At 39.3% G+C, this 10,658-nt stretch overlaps 1 protein-coding gene across 2 annotated transcripts in view; it reads right to left on the bottom strand.

Annotated features, from left to right (window-relative positions):
- Positions 1-256: 256 nt before the first annotated feature.
- opn7b (opsin 7, group member b) overlaps positions 257-10,658 on the bottom strand; it is a 55,685-nt gene continuing 45,283 nt past the window's right edge. For both annotated transcript variants that reach the window (XM_077513479.1, XM_077513480.1), the window contains 2 exons: positions 4,422-4,756; positions 257-2,176 (listed from right to left, as the gene is read on the bottom strand). In XM_077513479.1, the coding sequence (XP_077369605.1) occupies positions 1,679-2,176; positions 4,422-4,756 (833 nt within the window). In that variant the 3' untranslated portion in view covers positions 257-1,678. The remainder of the gene's footprint in view (positions 2,177-4,421; positions 4,757-10,658) is intronic.

The raw sequence follows: 10,658 nt of genomic DNA, 5'->3' as shown, positions 1-10,658 counted from the left end.
TTGGCTTTTATTAATACCCATTTACAACCTCTAATTTAAATGTTGTTGTTTTTTTTTTAAACCTGGATTAATTACTGGATCTGCACAAAATAGTCAGTGAAATGAAAACTGCCGTATATATACTATATATTTTTATTTAGAATTTTTTTTTATCTCTCTCTCTCTCTCTCTCTCTCTCTTTGCATATTTATCCATCCAGCCATTTTCCAAACCTCTTATTATTCACAAGGACATATATATATATATAAACATATAATTATATATAAGCATTTTTCAGCAACAAGCTTAATATTGCATGAATGGACATCCAGCAAATCATATTACTTTTTAATAGTCTTGACAAGTCTGTACATTTCTTCAATTATTTGGGTTCTTTGGGGCTTTTAATGAAAATTAATATTGGTGATGCAGTAGCACCTTCTCATTTGTTGTTCTCTTCCATTGTTGTGTTTGATTGTCTGATTAAAAAAAATAAAAAATAATCTGTGTATCGCTCACATTTTTGCCAAGTATCAAAACAATAAATATATAAACTAATAAAACGAAACATCATCAAAGTTATGGAAAAACAACATCTTTGTAAAATAATAATTTAATAAAATAAATAAATAAGAGAAACCACAACTTCATCTTTAAAAATTCCCACAGCTGCAGAGTTGTTGTTTTTGGATGGGACAAGCTACCTGATTTCTTTGATGCCAAAATATGTTGGCATACTCTAAGTCCCTCTTAAGCGCCTCATACTTGTCGGGTATGCTAATAAGAGCCAGCTCTCTCTTTTATCAACACTTTAAATCAAAGCTTAACAACATTTCAGGGGAAAATGCAAATTATAGCGGGTACATTGCTACTGGAAGAAATATTACTAAGATTTGCATTATTTAGCTTTTCATTCATATTTGTGATTCTTCCAAGTAAAGCATACCACTAATTCTGTCAGAATGTTCCTATGTACTACTTTTTGTCACAGTGCAATTCATCTTTTGTACAATTCAAGATTTGTAGCTTATTTCAAGATATTATCTTTTCAGAAAATGTACATGTTTAACCAGTTAATCTGATTTTGGCATATATTTTTTTGTCCTGAGGTCTTCTTACTGACTAGGTAAAGAATGGAACGGATGTTGTGTCACAGTGTTTTCCTGGCGACAGCTGAGTGACATTGAGTAAATTCCGGCGGATGCTTGGATGCTTGCCTCAAATGACTTCAGCTGACACCTTGAAACCAATGCAGCAAAAAGGAAAATCCTCTTTTTTTTTTCTTTTTTTTTACATTACTACAACCATGTTGTCTTCCAGTTTGAGGCATGCATCAATAAATATCTAAACCAAACACGGCATCAAATGATTACACTACAAACATTATTCATAATAAATACATGAAAGGTAGTTTCATCATCATCATTTCACGAGTCCTCTTAAAGTTGATCTGGAATCTGATCAGATCGTTGCATTACCTGATTTGACTTTGATCTGCTTGCATGTTGGTTGTTGCATGACTGGAGCTGTGTTTTGGCAGTATCATCTATTTGAGGCGTCTTTAAACTTTGGCCTTTCAAGTCCTGACCTGTTCTTGTCATCAGTGAACGTAATTGTCATCGCTAGTTGTCGTCAGTCTCTCATCCAATCACTGTCTTCTTCTCACTCGCTTGCTTGTCTATGCAGGCGCCAGTTCAACCTAGAGGAAGTCACTCTGCTGCTCATTGGAAAGTTGACTGACCGCCACTTCGCCAAATTGCGACCCCTGGAGCATGGCAGCAGTCGGCTGAGGGCCGTAGTCGATACAGAGGTCCCTTGGAGTAGTCATCTCCGCACAAGTGCAATGTCTGCATGCGCCGTGGTTCTCCAGTAGTCCGTTGGAAAACTGCGTAGAGTTACACTCTTCTTTGTGATGAGCTTGCCGGCACGTTCCCTTCTGGGCTGAGTTGTGCTGACACAAACACCCGCAGAGTGACCTTCTGCACAAGGCTACATCCCGACAGAGGGACTTGCGGAAGTTGGGCTTAAAAACCAGATAGACAATTGGGTTGTAAATTGTAGAGGACTTGGCGAAGATAGCGGCCAGTGCAAAAGCCATAGGTGGGACTTTGGTGGGGTTACCAAAAGCTGCCCACATGGACACGATCGCATATGGACTCCACGCTGTCAGGAAACCGATGCAAACTGCCACCGACAGCTAAAAACAAAGAAAAAAAAAACAACACATGCCAGTAGACATAAATTTCCATACATTGCTCATAAAAGGTTCAGGATTTTTGACTTTCGGAAAATTTACTATAACCTCTCCAGGTAAACTTAACTCATTCACTGCCTTTGACAAGTATACTTGTCAATTATATATTTTTTAGAGCGGGGATAATGGGAGATAATCTGATTATGCTCCACTGTAAATGTCAAACTTGGAAACAACTTTACTGATGCTCAACCACCGGTAGATGACATCATTGCCCCATTTTATATGAAATAAACACAGTTTCAGAGTCCATGGGAGAAATGGCTGTATTTTGGCAAACCTACATTTTTCGACTGTCAATTATAAAAGAACGGGACGAGGCAAAAAGTATTCTATTCTATTCTGTCATTTGGTAGATTCGGTTTATATATAATTATTGAATGTAATATCGCGTGGGTATTGAAAATTTTTAAATTTTCTAAAATGGCTGGCAGTGAAGGAGTTTTAATTTGATTGTTTCTAAATTTGAATACTGCTAAAGTCCCTATGAACAAGAAAAGTCCCTAAATATACAATTAGGCCCAAAAATATTTGGACAGTGACACAATTTTCATGATTTGGTCTCTGCATGCCACCACATTGGATTCAAATGGAAACAACTACAATGGAATTGAAGTGCAGAATTCAAGAGGTTGAACAGAAATATATGATTAAGCATGTACGAATTGTTGCTATTTTTTTTTATGCAAATGTTTCCTATTCCAGCGGCTCAAAAGTAATTGACAAATAAACATAACGTAAAGTAAAAAGTTAATTTACAATATTTTGTTGAGAACCCATGGACATCACCCAACGCTGGGTTTCCTCCTTTGTGATGCTTTGCTAGGCCTTTACTGCAGCTGTCTTCAGTTGTTGTATCTTTGAACGTCTTTCTGCCTTAGGTTTTGCCGTGAGAAAGTGAAACGCATGCTCGATTGGTCAGAGACCGAGTGATTAACTCGACCATTGAAGAATATTACACTTCTTTGCTTTGAAAAACTCCTGGGTTGCTTTTGCAGTATGTTTTGAATCAATGTCCATCTCTACTCTGAAGAACCGTCTAATCAACTGTTGCATTTGGCTGAATCCGAGCAGAAATGACATCCCTATACACTTGAGAATTCAGTGCCTTTTGCCACATCATCAAAAAACACAAGTGAGCAAGTGCCATTGAAAGCCACGCATGCCCATGACATCACACCAACACCACCATGTTTACAGAAGATGTGGTGTGCTTTGGATCATGAGCTGTTCCAATTCTTCTCCAAACTTTCTTCTTCTCATCATTCTAGTGCAGGTTGATCTTCGTCTCATCTGTCCAAAGAATGCTGTTCCAGAATGTGTGTTTTTATTTTATTTTTTTGGCAAAGTCAATTCTGGCATTTCTATTTTTGAGGCTAATTAATGGTTTGCACCTTGTGGTGAATCTTTTGTATTTACTCTCATGATGTCTTCTCTTTATGGTAGACTTACATACTGATACATCTACTTCTTGGAGAGTGTTCTTCACTTGAGTGGATGTTGTGAAGCGATTGTTCTTCACCATGGAAAGGATTCTGTGATCATGCACCACTGTTGTCGTCCATGGATGTCCAGACCTTTTTAAGTTCACAAGCTCACCAGTGCATTTTGTTTTTCTCACAATGTACCAAACAATGTACCACTCTTAACATTTCTGCTCTCTCTTTAAAGGTTTTGTTCTTCTTCTTTTTTTGGCAGCCTCAGGATGGGCTGTTTCACCCCTATTGAGAGCTCCGTTGACATCATGTTGTGTGTTCACAGCAACAGCTTCCAAATGCAAACGCCACACCAAATCAACTCCAGATCTTTTAACTGTATTTGGTGACAGGTTAATGAGGGAAGGGCCCTTGTTTTTATTTTGTATTTTTGCAGCCTTCTGAGTCAATTGTCCAATTACTTTTGGTCCCCTGAAAAAGAGACAGCTACATTTTAAAGAGCTGTAATTCCTAAACCCTTGTTCCAATTTGGATGTCAATGCGCTCAAATTAAAGCAGAGTCTGCACTTTAATTCTATATTGATTATATGATTGTATCGTCAATATGTTTTTGTCAACAGCTAAAATCACAAAACTTGTGTCACTGTCCAAATATTTTTGTGCCGAACTGTATCTTGTAAATTTGACACACCACAGAGGAGAGTGTCATACGTGCGTGTAGTGTAAAAACCTAATAAGTGTTGGAATCATACCTTAACAATAAGCGCATGTGCATTGGTGATCTTGTTCTGAGGGGACATGTGCTGCTGCACTGCCTGGCGGGAGCCGCGGACGGTCAACAGGATGAACACGTAGGACAGAAAGATGACGATGCAAGGAAGAATGTAGCAGAAGAAGAAGAGGCAGACGATGTAGCTCATCGCCAAAGAGTTATGGCTGGGCCCGTGCCAGTCGATGCAGCACGCCGTACCGTACGGTTCGGGCCCGTACGCTCCCCAGCCCAGCAGGGGCCCCGCAGCAAACACGCCGGCGTAGCACCAGACCCCGGTGACCAGCAGGCAGGCGTGGCAGGAGGAGAACTTGTTGCCTGAGGAAAAGCATAACCAAGAGTCGGGTTGAAAAAACAAATCTCACGGTCAGTCGAACAGAGCAGGGCACTGTGTCTTGTCAGCTGCGTTCTCACAGACGTGCTGCATGGGGGGAACAGTATGTGCTTATATGGAGACATGTATGACAGGATGTGGAGAGGACATCACAACAAACTCGTCATTTCAACGTCAGCAAAGCGCAAAAAAATAACGCTTCAAATAGATCAACGCGTTACAGTGGGAGTGATGATGGACAGAGGTAAATAAACGAAGATAAGAGAGAATAAATAAACAATCACTGAAAATGTGAAGAAAGCTTCTTTTTTATTAGATTACGCAACACCATTAATGTGGAGACATGTGAGTGTCAATATAGGGGAAAAAATTACGCAGTTCACAAAAAACAACAAATTCAAAGGACTAGTTGTTTAAATACAAATGAAATCTTGTTAACATTATTATTATTATTATTATTATCATTATTATTATTATTACAAACTTGAAGAACCATTAAAGTGAATTCAGAGATTTGTTTCTAAAAAAAACATTATGCCAGTTTGGAAATAAGTGCTGAGAACAAAGTCTTAGAAGTTAGAACGATATTGTATTAAATTGAGAAGATATAGTCATTTGAGTTTTCCTCATTTTTAGAGGTAGAGGGGCTACCACTTTATACGAACTGAGGGGCCTATTCACGAAAGGTTTGCGTTACCTTTGCACGGCGCTAACCGGTAAAAATGGAGCAATCCGGGAGCGCCTATTAAACACGCGCAGATGGGGAAATCTGTCACTAAGTGCGCTGCCAATCAGATTGCGCCCCGGTGCACCGGTGTTAATTGTGCGTATCTAAATTAGGTAATTTGCATACATTTGACGCAAAATATGCCCACCCCAAATGTAAATGAGACCGCAACCTCGAGAGAGAGAGAGAAAGAAAAGAGAAAGAATAATTTTCTATGTTGGTTCAGGACACATAACGTAACCCGGGCTAAGCGGCAATGGCGGGGAGGCATTTTACAATCATTTTTACGTGCCATATGCATATACGGTATGCCCATGCCAACATCTGAAAATATATTTGTAAAAAATGATCGCACCAATAATTTGTACTTTTATAAATGAATTACGTCGTTGTCGTCCTCTCTGAGAATGTCATCTTTCTCGCAACTGTTACTATAACAACCATGTTCTTGGCGCAAATCCATTGCCGTGTGTAGTAAATCAGGTGCAAATTTGCTCCAAGCTGTCAGTTTTGTGGGCGTGTTTACGCTGGTATATGATTAGAGCAATATCCTTAGTGAATAGGTTGGTAACTGGGCGCAGACTGTGGGTGCAGTTGTGGTGCAATATTTCGCGCTATTACCGGATGCAGCGCATTCATAGTGAGTATATGTGTGAGTGCGTTAGCAAGTAATTTAACCGGCGCAGCGCATTCTTAGGGGATATACCCCTGAGTGCCTTTGTTCGAATGGCTATCTGTTGCAATTGTGAGTTACTTATAGTTACACGTACTTTGCCCATTTCTACCACTGCAGCGTGTAGTTAGCTAGCTAGCTAGCTATGCCTAAACCCCCAAAATTCATCATACCTAGAGCCCACAATTTACAGAACAACTTGATTTTGTTGTGTACCTTTGTGTCATCCGAGCTACTGTAATATATTGGAACTCAATAAGGACTGTGGGTCTATAACAACTAGCAGAAAGTATGTGCTCTCATGTTTGTCATGTAGTGTGAGCCACGGGCTAAATAAGGTGTGCTGTCATGTTGAATAAACAGTTGACTTTGCCTGAAGTGCCTCTGGTGTGTGGACCATCACACTGACGCAACACCACGAGGAGGTGACGCAGCAATGGAGCCTGCCGCCTGTTCGCTGGCCGAGTTCAAAGAACCCAAGAAGCCTGCTAGCGCATGAGCTAGCTGATGGCTAGCACCTCTGCGATGACTCGATGACTCGGACGCCCACAGTGTAGCTGAGACAAGGGCTTGATTTTTCATGATTTTGAAGCTTCATTTATTATACTTGGCTTACTTGGCGTTTTTTTTTTTTTTTTTTAATTTCCTATCACTTCTTTAGCTGTCCTATTAATTAAAGGCTAAAAGCATAAAAATATACGTATTAATATAATAAATAAATACAAAATAATTCAAGCCTGCCTTGCCGAAAGGTGTAAATGTGAGTATGAATGGTTGTATGTGCAGTTGGAGTCCAGTTTGGTGTATCTTTAACCAAAATCGGCCGGGATAGACTCCGGATCAGCTGCAACCTGAATGAGGATAAGCAGTATAGAAAATGGGTGGATCAATAAAACCATGATTACCCAACCACTTGATGCAAAAGTGTGGCAAAGTACGGAGGATGAAAATACAGCATTTTCAGGCTTCTCCATTTGTCCAATCTGTTAGTGGAATCAACTTTGGACATAAAAAATAAAAAAATAAAATAAAAATGATGTTCCAGTGGAAAACTTGTTTTGGGTATTACAAAGGTCGTCCTTAACACGTAAATTGTGGGGTCAATCTCCCAGCCTCAGTTCCTATGTGACAATGTCAAATTCCAAATGGACGCCTACTTGCTCCTGGTGAGCTCATTGCGTGAATGAAATGTTTTTCTGCTGTATTATAACTAATCATCATTGTGTATCCTCCTGACTACCAGCAATTCAAATTTTGTCCTCTGTAGTGGACCTTTTTAAACCTGAATATCTCCCACCCAGTGCATATGATTGAATTAACGTAAGATGTTTTCTTCTTATTAAAAGGGGGGCATGACAAAAAATAATTGAGAAGCACTGCTTTAGTGTGACTTCAGCCACATGAGTAATCACATGAACCACACGTGGAGGTGGCAATATTCTTAATTCTAGGAATCTAAAGACACACGTGTGTCTATAAGGAGACAATTTGTCACATGCAGCTGTGAGGTATTTGTTTACTACTCACATAGGAAATGATCGTTGCAGAACATTATAAAGTGATAAACTACTTGTGGTATGATTTAAAATCCCCAACCCAGCCCCCACCCATGCACTTCCATTCATATTTGTGTGGTTACAGTCATGGATGGGAAATGATCCGTGAGCTATACCGGAGCAGCCCTCACTCATCGCCAATGACTAATTGATTCTAGTGATTGCATCATCAGTGCAGAGGGGAACACTGCAAGCCTTATCTGCACCACCACCAAGCTTCTTCAGCTGCATGTCAACCCCTCTTAAACTCCAAACTGAGGGGTGGGGGCAGCTGGTTAAGCCCTGGGGCATACAATGCACTGTCGTGTTATGGAGCGTGTGTGCGTGTGTGCTCGTCCTTATACATTTTTTATCTGATGTCAAGCATCCTTCCACTGATTAAACCATCTCAGCGGCACATTAAAATTTCAAAACCAGCTTGTATTACACAGAGCATTATTGTTAGAGTTATTGTGTATATATTATTCTATATTTTCTCATTACATAGTTAATTGCCAACTATGTATTCAGTATTTCACTATGGGTTTGGAGCTGCTGCATGTTTATTCAACCTGAGGACATCTGGAATGTGGGAATGAAGAACTACAGCCTTCAAGGATTAGTAGTCGTGACGATTTAAAGGATGTCCTCTGTATTTTACGACTGCTGGAGTTGCTTATCACATTGCTGCCAGTACTCCCATTTTCCTCAGAGGCAAGTGTGTAGCCTATTGTGTATGTTAGGGAATCCCAAATAAAAGAGGAGAAGTCGGGAGTTGTGTCAGAAGGGGCTGGGAGCTTGTGATCTGCGCACAACTCTCTGTCAGCTTCTCCTCGCGAGTAATCAAATCCTTGTGTCTTCTCATTCTTTCTTCTGTGTATTTTAAATGTTGCAGGTGTTGACTTGACATTAACTTGGTCCTTTCGAGCCGGATCCCAGGACGCCTAAAGGATTCCAGTTGCAGAGTCGACCTCCAGGAAGACCGTGGCCACGGCAAATACTACCCTTTTCTGGGACTGGATTTTCGTCTCTGTGACTGGGATCTGGAAGGCTGACGGGAATCCAAAGGACGAGAAGACATCTGGGTGAGAAAAAATTTACTTTCCGGGGGAAAGTGTGAAGTGAATGTCGACGTAAAATCTGCGCGAAGGTACTGTCGCAGCCTGCACGAAGGTACTGTGTGGGAGGAAAAACCTTGTGAATACTAGTCAATGGCAAGTAAAGGGAACGGAGCCCAGTAACGTCCGTGTAAAGAGACGATGCCGGAGTCGTGTACGTACTTAAATTCCGTGAAACGCAGAAAATAAAAGGGCCTTGTGTGAGTGTGTGAAGTGAATGGAAGTGTAGTGTCATTTGATACTTACTTCATTTTAAACAAACAGGATTGTAAGTGACAACTCATTGTGGAAGCAAAGGCAAGAATTCTCCGCCCTATTGGGTAGAAGCTTGAGAATTACCACAGTGAGAAATTTATTGTCACCCTGTTATTTGAACCTATCAGTCCCTAGGAAACTCTAGGTTCACGGACTGTACCAAATTCATATAAAATGGGGGAAAATAAACAGTAAAAGGTGAGCTATAAGATGAACTATCCAGTAAGGATTGGATGTTCATAGAAAAATTAGATCCATCTAAAATATAGCATTGAAATACGTGGATTACAAGATATACTTTTGCTGGCCAGCTTAATTTACAATAGTAAAAATAATAACAATAATAATGGTAATCCACTACAATATTAAATAAGGAATAAAATGAAATGGAAAGTTGGAGCTTTAACAGCCTAATGATATCGAGGCATAAGTGTATTGTCTGTAAAAGTGTATGTGTGTGGCTTCTCACTGTGTTTGTCTCTGTGAGCTCTTGTATGTGTCTGTGTGTCATATTGTCTAAAGACGACGGCTTAAAAGGGTTTAAATTGTGTATAAGGGGTTGTTAGATCGTGTCTAACATAACTATGTTAAAAACGGTGAAATTGAGAAATTTTGGTCTGTATCAAATATGAGGTGCGTGGACCAAAAAGTGGTCCCAGAAAGGGTCATCACCCGGTCCTCAGGTGAAAATTGTGTATTTTGTTTTTGGATGGTAAAGCTAATTGTTTGAGAGTGAGTTAAGTAGGTGATTGATGACAAGTTGTTGGACTTCTGACAAAAAAAAAAAAAAAAAATCCTTTTTATTGGACTGTTTTGAGCATGGGAAATGATAAAAGTAAGAGAGAAACGTGAAAGTAGAATTGATTATGGTAGAATTAGAACAACTGGATAAAGAGAAGATGAATTAGTGGATGATTTTAAAGTGGGATTTGTGAAGTGTTTAGAACAAGTTGTGGTGGTGTAGATGATGATAAGACAGGAAGGTGTAACGTTAGAGGACACTGAGTTAAGAAATTACCCTCAAAAGTATAAAATAGATAGTTTAAAATGATATAGATTATTTGATAAATAATGCTAATCTAGTCTACTAAATACTAGTTTAAAGAAATTTGAAACTTTGAATTAATTAAGTAATGATGGTTTTCAGCTATGACTATATTGTAAAGTGTGTAATGGCACCATTTGTCAAATTGCCAAATGGGGAAGGCCTTGATATCACACTGATAGTAGAAGCTTCTATATGGAAATGCAATGATTTCATGACTTTTTAACAGGTAGTAATTTAAACCTTATTGACTGACTTGAAAATACTTACTAGGAGTTAAATGTTCTAAAAATTCATTACTGTGGTGTTTATATTTACTAATAGATTTGGTGTGACTCATGCAGATCCAGATTAGAGAACAACATAAAATTGTAAGAAAGAGCCTTTACAATGTCGTTTTGAATATAGTCCTGAAGTTTGTATAAAAGATTAGTTACACGGAGGAATGTTTTCCTAATTGAATTCTGATTTAGCTCCTGCTGTGATTGACTGTGGAATTTAACAAATTCTCCCTCACCAGAACCTGATAAGTA

The sequence above is a fragment of the Festucalex cinctus genome, chromosome 2, assembly GCF_051991245.1.
Source record: "Festucalex cinctus isolate MCC-2025b chromosome 2, RoL_Fcin_1.0, whole genome shotgun sequence".
Classification (NCBI taxonomy): Eukaryota; Metazoa; Chordata; class Actinopteri; order Syngnathiformes; family Syngnathidae; genus Festucalex; species Festucalex cinctus.
The sequence above is the reverse complement of the archived record's forward strand: the minus strand, read 5'-3'. Positions and strand labels throughout refer to the sequence as shown.